The 17,675-nt window shown below is 50.9% G+C and overlaps 1 protein-coding gene and 1 long non-coding RNA gene across 9 annotated transcripts in view; one reads left to right on the forward strand and one right to left on the reverse strand.

Moving 5' to 3' along the window:
• The window catches only part of IFT140 (intraflagellar transport 140), a 105,961-nt gene that overhangs the window by 67,355 nt on the left and 20,931 nt on the right, over positions 1 to 17,675 (reverse strand). For 7 of the 8 annotated variants that reach the window (XM_054454663.2, XM_063654834.1, XM_063654836.1 and 4 more), the window contains 9 exons: positions 17,348 to 17,469; positions 17,056 to 17,198; positions 14,475 to 14,650; positions 12,802 to 12,893; positions 12,067 to 12,173; positions 11,005 to 11,150; positions 9,075 to 9,278; positions 8,204 to 8,276; positions 5,751 to 5,842 (listed from right to left, as the gene is read on the reverse strand). In XM_054454663.2, the coding sequence (XP_054310638.1) occupies positions 5,751 to 5,842; positions 8,204 to 8,276; positions 9,075 to 9,278; positions 11,005 to 11,150; positions 12,067 to 12,173; positions 12,802 to 12,893; positions 14,475 to 14,650; positions 17,056 to 17,198; positions 17,348 to 17,469 (1,155 nt within the window). Of the gene's footprint in view, positions 1 to 5,750; positions 5,843 to 8,203; positions 8,277 to 9,074; positions 9,279 to 11,004; positions 11,151 to 12,066; positions 12,174 to 12,801; positions 12,894 to 14,474; positions 14,651 to 17,055; positions 17,199 to 17,347; positions 17,470 to 17,675 lie in introns of those variants that run through there. The other variant, XM_063654840.1, reaches the window with a different exon arrangement.
• Positions 5,519 to 17,675, forward strand: part of LOC129015935 (uncharacterized) — a 31,336-nt gene continuing 19,179 nt past the window's right edge. Inside the window, exon 1 of the long non-coding RNA XR_008494693.1 lies at positions 5,519 to 5,577. This is a non-coding gene — a long non-coding RNA (uncharacterized LOC129015935). The remainder of the gene's footprint in view (positions 5,578 to 17,675) is intronic.

Here is a 17,675-nt window from a genome sequence, read left to right on the forward strand (position 1 = left end):
TTGGGAGGCTAAGGCAGGAGGATGAATTGAGCCCAGGAGTTTGAGGCTACAGTGAGCTATGATGGTACCACTGCACTCTAGCCTGGGCGACAGGATGAGATCTTATCTGTAAAAAAATAAATAAAAATGAAAATAAAAAATTAGCCAGGCATGGTGGTGCACACCTGTGGTCCCACGCTCAGGAAGCTGAGGTGGGAGGATCGCTTGAACCCAGGAGGTCAAGACTGCAGTGAGCTATGATTGCCACTGCAATGCAGCCTGGGCAACAAAGTGAGACCCTGTTTCTGAAAATAAAATAAAATAAAAAATTAACAGAGGAATAAAAGGACCCAACTCCATGGCAACTGTTGTTAGGTGTCTTCCCAAACTCTACAAACAGGACTTCTCAGTGGGTCCACTGTTATTTCCCATCATGCCACTAGTGTTCTCCCAGCAGGCCATTCACCCTTTCTCATCATGCTACTGACCCTCTCCTAGCAGGCCATTCACTCTTTCCCATCATGCCACTGGCCCTCTCCCAGAAGGCCATTCACCATTTCCATCATGCCGCTGGCCCTTTCCCTGAAGGCCACTGGTGCCCGCACAGCCCCACCTCTGGAGGTCTTTTCTTGGCAAACACAGGTCTTGAACAACACAGGTCTGATTTTCAAGGGCCCACTTACATGAACTTTTTTTTTCAATAAAGATATTTAAAGGCCAAGGCGCAGTGGCTCACGCCTGTAATCCCAGCACTTTGGGAGGCCAAGGCGGGTGGATCACCTGAGGTCAGGAGTTTGAGAGCAGTCTGACCAATATGGTGAAACCCCATCTCTACTAAAAATACAAAAACTAGCCAGGTGTGGTGGCGCATGCCTGTAATCTCGGCTACTTGGGAGGCTGAGAAAGGAGAACTGCTTGAACCTGGGAGGTGGAGGTTGCAGTGAGCCGAGATCATGCCACTGCAGTCCAACTTGGGCAACAGAGCAAGACTTCGTCTCAAAAAAAAAAAAAATTTAACTTTTTTTTGGAGATTTGTAACTATTTGAGAAAACTCAGACAAACCATGTAGCCTAGAAAGAACAAAAAAAATTAATAGGTATGTCACGAATGCATAAAATATAGGTAGATACTAGTCTTTTATCAGCCACATCCATAAAGTATACACAAATCTGCACACGCTTCCAGAGATGGCACTAGGTGCAGCTGAGCGAAGTGTAAACCAACAGAAAGATGCAGTCTGCAATCATAACCGCAGACAGGGAGCTGTGGCCCACATTGTGCTACTGTCGGCATTTCACAGCCGCCTCCTGTTGCGACTGCGCTCAGTTTCACTCAAATGTTTCAAGGATCCCCTTAAAATGTTGTGCAGTGCTAATCACCTCCGAGTGGGCAGCTCCTGTCTCCAGCAAAATGCACATCACAGTAAAAAGTGACTTCTCATGGTTCTAGAGGATTTTTCATGCGTTTCATGCAATACTGTAAACGCTGAATAACCCCAGGGAGACCCATGTGACATGCCACTAGTGATGCTGGAAGTGCTCCCAAGAAGCAAGGGAAAGCCGTGACATTACAAGAAAACGTGGAATTGCTTGATATGGACAGTAGATTCAGGTCTGCAGATGTGGATGCCACCTGTGGACGCCACCATTTCAGAAAGATGATTCATCCTGTAGACTTAGGGTATTCACTTAAACTGTGAATGTATTTCTCTTCCTCATGATGTCTTAGTAGCATTTTCTTTCCTCTGGCTTATTTTACTGTAAGAATACACTATGTAATACATAGAACATATGAAATATGTGTTAATCAACTGTTCATGTTATTGGTGAGGCTTCCAGTCAATGGTAGGCTGCGAGTACTGAAATTCTGGGAGAGTCAACAGTTATATGTGGATTTTCAACCACTCAGGTGGTCGGCGCCCCCACCCCTATATTGTTCAAGAGTCGTCTAAGCAGCTGCCCCTCATCTGTCCTTAACAACACAGCCTGGCTGGGCGTGGTGGCTCAGGCCTGTAATCCCAGCACTTTGGGAGGCTGAGGCAGGTGGATCACTTGAGGTCAGGAGTTTGAGACTAGGCTGGCCAACATGGTGAAATCCTATCTCTACCAAAAATACAAAAAATTAGCCGGGTGTGGTGGCTCAGGCCTGTAATCCCAGCACTTTGGGAGGCTGAGGCAGGTGGATCACCTGAGGTCAGGAGTTCGAGACTAGGCTGGCCAACATGGTGAAATCCCATCTCTATCAAAAATACAAAAAATTAGCCGGGCGTGGTGGTGGGCGCCTGTAATCCCAGCTACTAGGGAGGTTGAGGCAGGAGAAACGCTCGAGCCCCAGATGCGGAGGTTGCAGTGAGCTGAGATTGTGCCATTGCACTCCAGCCTGGGCAAAAAAAGCAGAACCTCATCTGGAAAAAAAAAAAAGCCTTGCTCTACCTTGCTTTATGTCCACAACAGATGCCCACACGCAACGGGAGGAGTCAGAGAGGCACAGGTAAAAAGATGGAGGGATGGGCAGGCATGGCAGCGACAAAGGTGTGCTTGCTCTGGGCTTGGGATGCCCAGAAGGCTCTCAACTACTCCCTTCCAGCTTTACTGCCTCCCCTCAGACCCAACAGGCTGCAGGAAAACATGTGGTCTCGGCAGCTCCCTCTGCCCGTACTTCTTTCCCAGCTGGCACTGCAGCCATGTGGCTCCTCCCCATGTCTTCCCTCCACCTGATTCAGACAGAAGTCCTCCACAGAGGGGCCCACCCGCTTCCGTCTTCTTCTTGGCACTTATCGCTGACTTGTCTCCCGTCTGGATGCCAACGAGAATCGACAATCCATGATGGGAGCACACGAGCACCACGTAAGGTACAAGGACAGGAATGTGGCCGCCCCAGGCAATCAGATGCTGGGTCCCAAGAAGGAACTTGGAGATGGATAAAAATCACAATGATAGCTAAAATCAGGCTCGTGACAAAAGCTCTCAACCTGGTCACAGAACCTTGCTGCACACAGTGGGCTGAACGGTGCCCCTCCCAAAGATATGTCCACTCAAACCTGTAGTCCCAGATGCTTGCGGGGCCAAGGCAGGACAATCACTTGAGCCAGGAGTTCAAGTCCAGCCTGGGCGACATAGTGAGATCCTGTCCCTTAAAAAAAAAAAAAAAAGATATGGCCGGGCGTGGTGGCTCACGCCTGTAATCCCAGCACTTTGGGAGGCAAAGGCGGGTGGATCAAGAAGTCAGGAGTTCAAGACCAGCCTGCCCAATGTGGTGAAACCCCGTCTCTACTAAAAAGAAATACAAAAATTAGCTGGGCGTGGCGGTGGACGCCTGTAATCCCAGCTACTTGGGAGGCTGAGGCAGAAGAATTGCTTGAACCCTGGAGGCAGGGCTTGCAGTGAGCCAAGATTGCGCCACTGCACTCCAGCCTGGGTGATAGAGCGAGACTTTGTCTCAAAAAAAAAAAAAAAAAAAGGTATGTCATTTGGAATGTGTGAATGTGAACTTATTTGGAAAATGGGTATTTGCAGTTAAGGATCTTGAGATGAGATCATTCTGGTTCAGGATGAGAGCTAAATCCAGTGGCAAATACATAAGACAAAACATAAGACACGGAAGAAAAGACACAGACACGGGGAAGGCAGCCATGTGAGGACAGGGCAGAGGCTGGATCGAGGTATTCACAGACGATCCTTCAACAATGCAGGGGTGTGAGGGGCCAACCACCTTGCCGTTGAAAATCCTCGTGACACTTTTTTTTTTTTTTTTTGAGACAAGGTCTTGCTCCGTTGCCCAGGCTGGAGGACAGTGGCACAATCATAGCTTACCGAAGCCTTGACGGCCCAGGCTCAAGCCACCCTCCTGCCTCAGTCTCCTGACTGGCTGGCACTATAGGTGTGCGCCACCACACCCAGCCAATTTTTTTTTTGTTCTTTAAGAGATGGGTCTCAATATGGGGCCCAGGCTGGTCTCAAACCGCTGGGTTCAAGTGGTCCTCCCACCTCGGCCTCCCTAAAGTGCTCAGATTACAGATGTGAGTTACTGCACTCAGCCTTTATATAACTTTTGACTTCCCCAAAACGTTAACTACTAACAGCCTATTGTTGACAACAAGACTTACCAATAACGTAAGCAGTTGATTGACACATATGTACATGTTGTATGTATCATATACTGTTTTTCTCACAATGAAGTCACCCAGAGAAAGGAAAATGTTATTAAGAAAATCATAAGGAAGGGAAAATATGTTTACTATTTGTGAGGTGGAAGTGGGTCATTATCGAGCTCTTCATCCTCATCATCTTCACTGAAAAGGCAGATGAGGAGGAGTTGTTGATCTTGGTGTCTCGGGGTGGCAGAGCCAGAAGAAGTGTGCGTCTAAGTGGCCCCTGCAGTTCAGACCTTGTGGTTCAAGGTCAAGTGCACAAGCCAAGGCCCAGCAAAGCCCGCCAGCACCACCTCATGCTGGAAGAGGCAAGGGCAGGTTCACCCTCAGAGCCTCCAGAAGGCACCAGCCTGGACAGCACCTGGACCGCAGACTTCTGGCTTCCAGAACTGTGAGAGAAAAAATGTCTGTGTCGGAAGCCCTTCAGTTTGTGGTAATTTGTTCGGCCAGCCACAGGAAATCAACACACTGTGTCTGCCCCCAGGTTCCAGCCAGTGTGTGTGGGATGCAGACAGGGCAGCGGATGCCTGACTTTACTCAGAAGGGAAACTCTTGGCCGGGCGTGGGGGCTCACGCCTGTAATCCCAGCATTTTGGGAGGCCGAGGCAGGCAGATCGCGAGGTCAGGAGTTCGAGATCAGCCTGGCCAACATGGTGAAACCCCGTTTCTACTAAAAATACAAAATTAGCTGGGCGTGGTGGTGCACACCTGTAGTCCTAGCTACTCGGGAGGCTGAGGTAGGAGAATCGCTTGTACCTGGGAGGTGGAGGTTGCAGTGAGCTGAGATCACGCCACTGTACTCCAGCCTGGGTGACAGAGCAAGACTCTGTCTCAAAAAAAAAAAAGGGAACCTCTTAGAGGTCGCCCTGGCCCTCCCACAAGATACATGCAGGAGACAGCCTGGCTAAGGACATTATGTCCTGAACTGGAGCCACCGAGCCAGCCGTCAGGGTGCACGTTAAGCCCAGCAAGGATTTATTTTCTTTTCATAGCCCCGTGTATTCAAAGTCCTGCAAAGTCATCCTTTTCACTGCAAAAGGTCCTTGCCCTGTCTCCAATTTCTGAAGTGACAGCCATAGATTGAACAGCTGTCCCAGGATTCATTTTTACCATCAAGCACCTGATGCAGGAAATCCCATCTAGCGAGGTGATATGGTTTGGCTCTGTGTCCCCACCCAAATCTCACAATGAATTGTAATCTCCAGTGTTGGAGGTGGGGCCTGGGGGAGGCGACTGGATCACGGGGGTGGTTTCTCACAGTTTCCTAGTGTGTTCTGTGATAGAGATCTGACAAAATCTGGCTGTTTAGAGTGTGGCCCCTCCTCCTTCGCTCTCTCTTCCTCCTGCTCCGGCTATGTAGGATGTGCCTGCTTCCCCTTCGCCTCCCACCACGATTGTAAGTTTCCTGAGGCCTCCCCAGCCATGCTTCCTGTAAAGCCTGCAGTAATGTGAGTCAACAAATCCTCTTTTCTTTATGAATTACCCGGTCTCAGGTAGTTCTCTACACAGTGTGAGAAAGGACTAATACCCTTAGGTGAAATCAATAAACAGGCTTTGGCTCAATTGAGAGGCAGGATTTCAAACTCTGCTCTGGTTTTCTTGCCGTGGAGCAGCAACTTACCTGCCAGGTTCGAACTTGAACTCGGTTTGACTCCACCGTGTAAACGTTTTCTTCATGCATTGCTAACACAGGCGTCTCACACAAGAAGGTCCCTAAAATGAAAGACGAACATCAGGATGGCGGCCGCTCATCTGCCAGACTTGCTGGGAGTTTCAGGAGCATTCCCACACACGATCCCTAATTAATCTCATCCTCACCACAGCTTCACAGGGGTGCGCTATCTGCACCTCACAGATGAAGAAAATGAGGCTCTGAGGCACAGGGAACTGTCCACGGCCACGGCTAGCAGTGGCAGCGCGTGCAGGTCCTGGGCTGATGTGGAGACCCCATGCTGGGCTCTGGGCTCCCTGCCCTGCACCCCTCCCATCTGGCAGCTGGTGCTCCCAGCAGCACAGCATCTATGAGAACACACCCATTTAAGCAAATGTCTGCTCATTTTAGGTGGAACTTTGGTGGCCACAAGCCCTGGTCCCTGGACCTAACTATTAGGGTTGGTGCAAAAGCAGTTTTTGCCATCAACTACAATTACTTTTGCAGCAACATAATAGATAAGAATCTAGAGGTGGGCGTGGTGGCTTACACCTGTAATCCCAACACTTAGGGAGGCTGAAGCAGGTGGATCACATGAGGTCAGCAGTTTGAGACCAGCCTGGCCAACATCGTGGAATGTTGTCTCTACTAAAAATACAAAAATTGGCCAGGTGTTGTGGTGCATGCCTATAATCCCACCTACTTGGGAGGCTGAGGCATGAGAATCGCTTGAGTCCAGGAGGTGGAGGCTGCAGTGAGCCACCATCACACCACTGCACTCCAGCCTGGGTGACAGAGCAAGACTCTGCCTCAAAAAGAATCTAGTTAGGGAGATGACAATATACACAAAACAAAAAATATCCCAGCACCTGCTGTGTTGGTCCTACTGGGGGAAATAAGAAGTTCACCCTTACTCCTAGGGAGCCTACAGAGGAGAGGAGAGGAGATGTGAAGTGTCGGTACAATCCTGGACAGAGTGTGAAAAATGTTATGAGAGAACTTTAGGCAACTAAGTGTTAGCGGAGAAAAAAAGTGTGGGAAAGATCTGAGGCAGAGGCGGAAACTAGTGATGGATGTGCCTGGAGAGGCAGGGGCGTTCAAACACATGAGGGGACAACCGCCCTGGGAATAGCATGACACGAGGCCTCCTGTGTGGGCAGGCAGCTGAGGGGGCAGGGTTGGTGAAGGTGATAACTGTGGAATGGGGGGAGCTGAGCAGCACATTCTGGCAGTGGGGCCACTGCAATGGGCTGGGAAATGTTCCCTAAAGATGCCAGGTCCTGCTCCCTGGCATGCGTGAATATTACTTTATATGGCAGAAGATGGTAAGGTCTTGGGATGGGGAGATTATACTGAGTTATCCTGGTAGGCCCTAAATATAGTCACGAGAATCCCTGTAAGAGGGAGGGAGGCAGATTTCAGACCAGGGGCAATGTGACCAGAGAGACAGAGACTGGAGGTTTGTGACAACAAGCCAAAGACTGCTGGCAGCCACCAGAAGCTGAAACAGGTTCTCCCCTGGGGCTGCAGAGGAAGCGTGGCCCTGCTGACGTGATCACTTCTGTCCAGTGAAAAGCGAAACTGATTTGGGACCTCCGGCCTCCAGAACTATGGGAGAATACATTCCTCACATCTTTGTCTGAAGCCACCAAGTTTGTGATCCTTTGCTACAGCTGTCTCAGGAAACTCCCACAGACGTGCTGAGGAGAGCAGGACGAAAACAATGGCCAAGACCGGGCGCGGGGGCTCACGCCTGTAATCACACCACTTTGGGAGGCCGAGGCGGGCAAATCACCTGAGCTCAGGAGTTCGAGACCAGCCTGGCCAACATGGTGAAACCCCGTCTCTACTAAAATATAAAAATTAGCCGGGCGTGGTGGTGAACGCCTGTAATCCCAGCTACTGGGGAGACTGAGGCAGGAGAACTGCTTGAGCCCGGGAGGCGGAGGTTGCAGTGAGGTGAGATCGCACCACTGCACTCCAGCCTGGGCAACGATGGTGGAACTAACCGCAGAGAGCTGGAGAGATCTTGGGGACCTAGAAGGGTGTTTGAGATTAACGGAGCATGTCTGAAGAGCCACCTTGAAGTTTCAGACAGAGGCTGGCCTTGGGTCAAGACACCACAGGTCTCACTGCTGTGCATGGTCTGGAAACATTCCAGAAGATGGGAGGCAGCCATCCCCTCCCTGGAAGGAACCCCACAAAAGCAGTGTGGTTGTTCCGGCCCGCACAGCAGGCCCCAGGATGCACTGGCAGCACGGGGCCACAGCTGCAGCCCTGGCTCTGGAAGTGCAGGCACTGGCACGAGGGTCTCCCCAGCCCCTGTGCCAGCCCTCAACTGCACCACAGTGGCCCTCTCATTAGGCAGGGAGGAAATAAAGCCAGGTAGTGGGAGTGCCTCTGTTGGGGTGAAAAGAACCCACCTGCACTCCGTATCGCGGCTCCAGAAAGCTCAAAGATCGCCACCTGCCTTCCGTTCCAGACTGCGACAGCATCCTGAAAAGAACAGTGGACATTCAAGGTAAAGGGCGGGAAAAGTGATGTGCAACTGTACACCCCACTGCACACTTCCAAAGCCTCCTCTAAACACTTCCGAACGCTGCCTCTCCGTCACCCTACAACTATGAGATCACTGGGTCGTCTGTGGACGGGCTGAGGCTGTTTTCCATGTTATATAAGATATCCATGGGTTTTATTATGATTCTTTTCTTTTCTTTTTTTTTTTTTTTTTTTTTAGGTTTGGGGAATGGCAAAGAAAGTATCCCTCTCTTTCCTTTATTTACTTTTTAAATTTATTTTTTAACTTAAATTTTTTTAATTTATAAGGGTACATGGCAGGTGTATATATTTTTATTATTATTTTCTTTTTTTTGAGACAGGGTCTCACTCTGTCATCCAGGCTGGAGGGCAGTGGTGCGATCTCAGCTCACAGCAACCTCCACCTCCTGGGTTCAAGCGATTCTCCTGCCTCAGCCTCCCAAGTAGCTGGGATTACAGGCATGCACCCCGACGCCTGGCTAATTTTTGTATTTTGGAGTTTTAGCATCTTGGCCAGGCTGGTCTGGAACTCCTGACCTCAAGTGATCTGCCCACCTCAGCCTCCCAAAGTGCTGCGATTACAGGTGTCAGCCACCGTGCCTGGCCTATATTTTTATTATGATTTTCTTTATGAATATAATGTACACGGATATCCAGGAAATAAGAGAATCTAGGATGGAACTGAGAGTGGCCTAGCCTGCCATCTGGGGCCCTTCTTCTGTCTGTGTCCAACCCACGGGTCCCCTCGGCAGTCACCTTAGTGGCAAACACCCCACTGATGTGCATGTCGGTGCGCAGGCTGTGTGCGACCCCCGTGGACAGGAAGCACACATTCAGCAGACTTGGGGAGACCTGCACGGCGGCCACTTGCTGGTGGAAGTGTGACGACATGGCCCGCTCGCTGAGGATGGCCACGGAGATGACGTTGTTCACTGCCAGCAGGTTCTTCCTGGAACCCCACTTCATTTCCAGGTTGCAAGAGAAAGAGCCAGATGTGTGAACAGAGCAGGAGAAAGATGCAGTCAGGAGAATACTTATACATACGAGAACTCAGAAACCATTTCCAAGTACCATTGTTCTGGACTTAAAAAATGATCTCAAGAAATGTCTTATAAAGGTAAAGTGTGTGCTGTGTAGAAAGACTTTAAGACACTGATGCTCAAGAGTTGTGATTGGACAGGCAGCACTTGTATGTCTGTTCTGATGGGAAGAGCATCTTCTAGAGTTTTTCTGAGTGTGACACACTTTTCTGAGTGTGACATAGGGATGTTTATGTTTTTTATAAACAGACAGGAAGTTTACATAATGGATTAAATTATCCATCTTTCCTCTGCTGATGTGAAATGTTGGTTTCATAATTTTATATTAAACTTCTAAATCTATCTAAAAATAAATAAAGAGCTATGCAAAATAGGAAAGTATAAATTCCATATAGGAAAAAACCCAGACATCAGAAACTGCTCTGAAAGGGCTCAGATGTTGGACTTAGCAAAGACTTCAAAGCAGCCACTGGAAACCTGGTGAAGGAGCTGAAGGAAAGCAGCCCGGTGAAGTGAAGGAGCTGAAGGAAAGCAGCCCGGTGAAGTGAAGGAGCTGAAGGAAAGCAGCCCGGTGAAGTGAAGGAAGCTACAATGACAGTGTCTCATCAGGTAGAGAACAGGAACAGAGAAATCATGAGAAAGAACCAAATGCTGCAGAGAAATTAAAACATCCTCACACAAAAACTTGTACACAAGTGTTCATAACAGCATTATTCAAATGTCCATCAGTTGATGAATGGAGAAAGAAAACGTGGTCTGTTCACAGCAGAGAATGTGATTCAGCCATGAAAAGGAGCAAAGCATTGACACAGGCTACAGTCTGGAGGGGCCTTGAAACCTCAGCTCAGTGGGAGCCGCCGGGCACAAAAGACCAGGTGTTGTGTGATTCCATTTCCATGAAACATCCAGAATGGGCAAATCCTTAGAGACAGGAGGTAGATTAGTGGCTGCCAAGGGCTAGAGAGGGGAAAATAACAGCGACCACTAAAATGTGCAGATTTTTTGTGGCAACGAAACTGTTCTAGAATTCACTGCAGTGATGTTTGTAAAATTGTGAATATACCAAAACCACTTTGTATATATCGTGAGTTATATCTCAGTAAAGCTCTTTTTCATATAGATAGAGAGCTAGAGATGGAGAGGGAGGGATGGGTTCGTGGGTAGATATATATTATAACTAATACAGGTCCACAATCTCTTATCTGTAATTCTGAAATCCAAAAGGTCTTTTAAAATGTCTTATTATTACTTTCACATAGTCTTAAGTTGAATAACTGATAAAAATAGGTTCTTTCTTTTTTTTTTGAGACAGAGTCTCACTGTGTCTCCCAGGCTGGAGTAGAGTGGCGCGATCTCGGCTCACTGCAAGCTCCAGCTCCTGGGTTCACGCCATTCTCCTGCCTCAGCCTCCCGAGTAGCTGAGACTACAGGCACCCGCCACCACGCCCGGCTAATTTTTTGTGTTTTTTAGTAGAGACAGGGTTTCACCGTGTTAGCCAGGATGGTCTCGATCTCCTGACCTCGTGATCCGCCTGCCTTGGCCTCCCAAAGTGCTGGGATTACAGGCGTGAGCCACTGCGCCTGGCCACGGCCTCCACTTTCATGCAGCAGAAAATGAGTGCACCGAACACCCTTGGAAGCTGTACCTGGATTTGCGTGATGTTTCCTTGGAGCTCGGTAGGGGTCTGAAGGGCCCACCTGTCCTTGCCCTCTGCCCCAGGGCTGCCCAGGAAGCCTGGTACTTTTCTCCACATGGCTACTCGCCCTCTGTCAGTACCAGCGGCCAGAAGACCTACAGGCAGAAAAAAACTGCATGTGAACAGAGTTAAAAAAAGGGAACAAAACAGCAACAAGCTCTGTTCTCTGACCCCCTTCTTCAAAGCATCAGCCCTCGCCTAGTCTGGTGCCTCTCCACCTCGTCCGTGGCTGCATCTTTCTGCCCAGGTCCTTGCCACCCTGACCTCACAGTGCTAGTGCGGGGGTGGTAGGGGATGCTGCTCTCCCAGCTTTCCTAGAGGCCAGTCGGCCTGGCTCGGGGCTGCCCCGTGCTCAGCACTCAGCAGGCACTAGAGACACGGCTCTGGCTCACCTCCTAGTCTCCTGTGCTCTGGATATGCATATGCACACATACACACACGTGCATGCACACACACGCACACACATTTCCTGCACTGTCTTTCCCGTGGCATTTCAGGAGGAACAGAGATCAATGAGCAGGAATCGGTTTGCTTCTTTTTAGACGGGGTCACGCTCTGTCACCCAGACTGGAGTGCACTGGCACCATCTTAGCTCACTGCAGCCTCAACCTCCCAGGCTCAAGCAATCCTCCCACCTCAGCCTCCTGAGTAGATGGGACCACGGCTGTACACCACCACACCTGGCTAATTTTTGTATTTTTTGTGGAGATGGGGTCTCACTATGTAGCTCAGGCTGGTCTCGAACTCCTGGGCTCAAGTGATCCTCCCTCCTCAGCCTCCCAAAGTGCTGGGATGCAGGTTGCCATACTTCTGACCAAACCCCTTGGCCTTCACGTGGGATCACAAAGCTCTGCTGTTGCTTGCTTGCCCTTGCCTGACTATTTGAATGGCTGTGAGTTACCAAGTTACCATTGTGTGAGTAGCCTCCACATTCACTACAATTATTTTGCAGCTGGAGTACAATGCTTGTGGTTGGTTCTGTTTCTCTTGTGCCAGGCCAGGAAGCCTCACCTTTTACTTTACAGTAACAAACACAGTTCATATTCTCTCCTTTCTCAAAGCCAAACTTCTCATCTGGACTCAGTATATAATTCTCTCCTCGTTCTATGTCCCAGAATCTACAACAGAAGAAAGCAAGCCCCATGGAGGGCCTGTGTTAGAGGCGTTTCCCTCTGAGGGGTTTTTGAACCTGTGGAGCGAACATTAAAAGTCAGGAAAAAGACATAGTTCATCAGACTCCTGATACGAAAACGAACACTGCTGTTACATTTAGGACGTTTTACGTCCTGTTTATAATGAAAGAAAGCAGTTGCTGATAGACGATGGTTTGTATATGGCAGGAGGTCACCACGAGAACACAGGAACTGCAACCCCACAGAGAGCACGAGATGGCCCCAGGCAGCACACTGAGCTAATGCAGCAGGCAGCAGAGACCAGAACGACTGATTCTAGTTACGCCACACTCCGAGAAAGCAGGCAAAGAGATTCCACGGGCAAACACCAGGGCAGAGCCACCTGGGGGCAAAGGGAGCCCCGAGGGAGTGCAGTGGGGCGGGCAGGGACTCTTGGGGTCTCTTAATGCTCAGCTCCTCAGTCTGGGAGCTGGTGAATGGGTATGTCCAGTATGTGAGCAGTCAGCATCATATGTGCATTTTACATATGCTACATTCCAACACAAAGCCGACTTAGAAGAGCCTGTTCCTCAGGGAACTCTCATCAAGGGGCACTAGAAAGGCAGACTCTCACCTGAGGGCAGCCTCCCCAATGGCCATCACGAGAAGGCTGCCTTCAATCAAAGCGATGTCTGCCTGGCGGCCGGTTTTCCCACTCAGCTTGACCTGTGTAAGGAAACAACCGAGCAGAGGCACTGTGCTTGCCGAGACGGCCTGTCCCGGCTTCAGAAGCCTGGAGTCTCTGGTCCTCAGTGACTTTATGGAGACTCACCAAGTGGGGGAAACGTGGGACCAAATGATGGAAACTCTGTGAGGTAGCTTTGAGTTTTGAGATGTATGGGCCGAAGCAAACCACTACTCTTGTACATTAAATAATGGCTACTGGGCCGGGCGCAGTGGCTCACGCCTGTAATCCCAGCACTTTGGGAGGCCGAGGCAGGCAGATCACGAGGTCAGGAGATCGAGACCATCCTGGCTAACACGGTGAAACCCCGTCTCTACTAAAAATACAAAAAATTAGCTGGGCATGGTGGCGGCCGCCTGTAGTCTCAGCTACTCGGGAGGCTGAGGCAGGAGAATGGCATGAACCCGGGAGGCGGAGATTGCAGTCAGCTGAGATTGGGCCACTGCACTCCAGCCTGGGTGACAGAGCAAGGCTCCGTCTCAAAAAAAAAAAAAAATAATAATAATAATAATAATGGCTACTGAGCGCACCGCGTGGGCAGGTGGCCATCGGTGGACACGCTCTGGAGTGATCACTAAGTTGAGCTGGTGCTCCCTGTTCATCCAACCACATGCTCTGGGCAGGCCTATCATCCCTGTTTTGTAGAGAACAAACCTGGCCAGGGCCCACCAGCCAGTGAGGAGCTGAGCAGGGTATTTAAAGCAAGGTCTGTGGACTGAACTTCATACCCCAAACTCATATGTGGGAGCCCTAACCCCCAGCGCAACTGTACTTGCCTTCAGGAGGTACTTAAGGTTAATGAGATCATGGGGTGGGTGAGCCCTGGCCTGACAGGGCTGTGGCCGTGGAAGGAGACACCAGAGCTGGTGCTCCCTCTCCCTCCCTGCCCTGTGAGGATGCTGGGAAGAGGTCCCTGCAGGCTGCTCGATGTGGGACATCAGCCTCCAGAACTGTGACAAATGTCTGCTGTCACGTCACACAGTCCGTGGTAGGTTGTTACGGTGGCCCAAGCTGGCCCTTGTGACGAGGTCCCTGTGACTAGTGCCCGTGTCCTCAGCCGCCCTTACAGGGCATGTAAAGGACCGAATGAACACTGACTGAGGAAAAATCAGCTCTGTCATCTGCAAGAGCATCTTTAGGGAAAGTTCAGTGGCCTCCAAGGAGCAGGGATTCCTGTGGAACAAACCAGCTGGAAGACGGGGATACGGTCGCCTGCCCGCTGAGTTCTGCAGGTGGAATGAGAGGCTGTGCAGTGAGTGTGACTCTCTTACTTGTGCCCCAGGTCATGAGGGGTGCAGCTTGGGGTTGCGCCCAGGCTGTCTCCCATCAGGCCCCACATCCACCCAAAGATGCAGGAAAATCTCCATCTCTTTTGTTTCCTTCACCTATGAATTGAATGTGGTATGATAAATAATGACACCGCTAGCTACGTTAGCCGCCCTAACACAGTTGATAGGCTTTTTTTCAGTCTTGCTATCCAGAAGAGAAAGGGCCGTCAACCAGGCCAGAGAGAACCTGGCCCAAGCTCCCCAGCATGAGCCCCCAAGCCCACTCCCACTCACCTTCATCACTTCTTCTGCTTTGCCCTCAGGAGGCACTGTGTACAGGGATAGCCGGAGGTTCTCCGTGACCACCACCAGTGCCTCCCTCTTCTCCATGTAGAACAGCATCTGAATCGCGCTGTCTGCGGACACCACTTGAGTGGTCTTGCCCTTCTCATCCACATAGTGCACTGTCCCTGGGGGCAAACGTGGGGTCACTACATGAGGAGGCCCTGGTTTATCTGCTTCCCTGACCCTCACCAGCAGCCATTTCTATCAACTTAAGGACATTTTCAAAGCAAAGCATCTTCAGTATAAGAACTTAAAAATGGGCCGGGCACAGTGGCTCATGCCTGTAATCCCAGCACTTTGGGAGGCCGAGGCTGGTAGATCACCTGAGGTCAGGATTTCAAGACCAGCCTGGCAAACGTAGTGAAATCCTGTCTATACTAAAAATACAAAAACTAGCCGGGCGGGCGTGGTGGTGTGCGCCTGTAATCCCAACTACTCGGGAGACCTAGGCACAGGAATCACTTGAACCCTGGAGGTGGAGGTTGCAGTGAGCCAAGATCATGCCACTGCACCTCCAGCCTGGGCGACACAGCAAGACTCTGTCTCAAAAAAAAAAAAAAAAAAAAAAAAGAACTTAAAAATGAAGCATGTGACCTGACCTTACAGGCTGCAACCTCCACTTCATGGGTTCAGCTCAGCCTCAAGCTGTCTCTATCAATTCCTTCTCTGCCCGTCTTGGAGGGTTTCACGTCCACACTGCTGACCCTGCAGATCTGGCAGCCTCGGAGCTCTGTGTCCACCTCATACCCTCCACACGCTGAGGCCCTAAATGACAAGCCCTCTCTGTGGCCACTACTCCCTGTCCTTTCTGCCCCGGGTGTCGCTGCTGTGCCGTCTGCCTCCTGCCAGGCTCTCCCTGGACCTCCCTCTCTCAACCTCCACAAGCTGTTCCTGGCCTAAGCTACAGGACTCAACTGTACCCAGCCTGGAATCCCCCTCCTCCTGCCCTGCCTGAGCCTGCTCCGATGCTGGCCAGCCACTCTGCCTGCAGGCCCTGTGTGAGCTCGGGGACTCAGGCTCATTTTGGCTGCTCTGCAGGAGACTCCTCTAGGAGCCTTCTTACCTGCCCCTCCCCTCTCATCTTTTTCCCGATGGATAACAAGTTCTTATTTGTATTATTCATTCTTTTTTCAAAAGACAGGTTCTCGCTGTGTCAGCCAGGCTGGAGTAGAGTGACATGATCATAGCCCACTGCAGCCTCAACCTCCTGGGTTCAAGTGATCCTTCCAACCAGGCCTCCCATGTGACTGAGGCCGCAGGCACCACCACAGCCAGCACAAGCTCTTACCCAGCTGAAGAGTTCAGGATTACCTAGAGGTGAACTGTGACACCAACTAGTATTTAGTAAGTGCACAGTACGTGGCAGGCTCAGTTCCAAGCATCTTTACAGGTGATAACTGGGTAAACACCAGTATTATCCCCATTTTCCACATAAGGACGTGAGGCACAGCGATGAACTCACCCACAAAGCCTACAGCTCCCGGACAACCGGCAGGAATTCGCAGCCCACACGCCACCAGAGCCGGGCTCCTCCCTGGCAGCACCTCCTCCTCTAGGTGACCATCGCTTCTTCCTTGTGGGCCTCATCTCTCGACCCCCTTCTCATTAGCCTTTCTGGGGGGCCCCTATCCTGGCACGCTCCCTCCTTGCCATCTCACAGTGCTGTGCCCACTCGGATGTCCCCACTGGGATCTTCTCAATGTCCCCCCTCCATTAGCTCTATGTCTTCACCTTCTAAAATGAAAGATTTCCCTTATTTAAAAATTACAAAAACCACACAGCCCCGTCTGCTCTCATTTGCTCTCTTCTTCCTGTCAAGATCCGGCTGCTTGGTGAAACCGATAGCAAAAGCCTCCTTTCTCCCAAGACCCAGCCACCTCTGTGTGGCTCTCATCTCCTCAGCCACGCCAGCAACCCACACACCTGGGCTAGTGTCACATGGCTGTAAGAGATGCACTTTTTCTTTTAACTTCATATTGCATTTATTCTGGCCTTGGCTGGGCAGCCTGTCCCCCTCGTACAGTGAGGAAGAACGGGCTGAACACCAGCCACACGGTGCCCAGCGCTGACCTCCCCATGAAGGCTGGCCGGGGGCCACAGGCTGGAGTGCACCCCCTGCCCTGCTCACACCTCATTCCGACACCCTAGCTAAGTACCTGGCATACAATAGGTGCTTGATAATTACACAGACTGAATACCAGGGGTGCCACCAAAGAATTTTCCCAAAACTGTCTCTGGTGCCATGCAGTCAGCCTGTAAATGCTGATTAAAAGCCTCCTCATGAAAACCCTTCAAACACAAGCAAAGCTCAACTTGTCTATTAGAACAAAGCGAGGGCAACGTTTCAACACTGGATGGACGGCTGCAGAGAGCGGCTGCGGCACTCCGCCTGGCACACGTCATCCTTCTGTGCAGCCTGCTGCTATCAACGTTACTGTTGTATGCAGAAACACCGTCTGTGAGTTTAAAATCCCTACCAGACACCCCTAAAATGCTAGGACCCCTGAGACTCACAACCAGAGTTCCTCACCGTCCATCAGACTGACAAAGAACAACAGCCCCTCGTGAGACCCCATCTTCAGCAAACTTCCAGAGCTGCTCTTCTTCCAGTTAAACATGTCCAGGGCTTTCTCATCACCGCTCACAGCTGCCTTTGCCAACTGAACCAGGTCCCTGAAAGCAAACACGACATGAAGTCAAGATTCTTCTGCCACTCCTACAGCACCTCAGGGCTGGGGCCCCTCCTGGGTCAGAAGCAGCCCGCTTCCCACTTCCCCCGAGGTAAACACACACACGGGACACGGGGCAAGCCCCACACTTACTCGCCAGGAGGGGGGAGCCGGAAGATGCAGTGCGTGAGGTGTTTCCCATACTCGTGTTTCAGCAGGGGCGTCCCTTGCACTCGGCCCCTTTGGTCCAACCTCCACAAGAGCAAGACACCAAGCTGGAAAGACCCAACACCACGTGGTAGGACAGGTGTCCTGGCAGAGTGACTGGTGGGGGGACAGGTGTCCTGGCAGAGTGACTGGTAGGGGGACAGGTGTCCTGGCAGAGTGACTGGTGGGGGGACAGGTGTCCTGGCAGAGTGACTGGTGGGGGGACAGGTGTCCTGGCAGAGTGACTGGTGGGGGGACAGGTGTCCTGGCAGAG

The sequence above is a fragment of the Pongo pygmaeus genome, chromosome 18, assembly GCF_028885625.2.
Source record: "Pongo pygmaeus isolate AG05252 chromosome 18, NHGRI_mPonPyg2-v2.0_pri, whole genome shotgun sequence".
NCBI classification, from domain to species: Eukaryota; Metazoa; Chordata; class Mammalia; order Primates; family Hominidae; genus Pongo; species Pongo pygmaeus.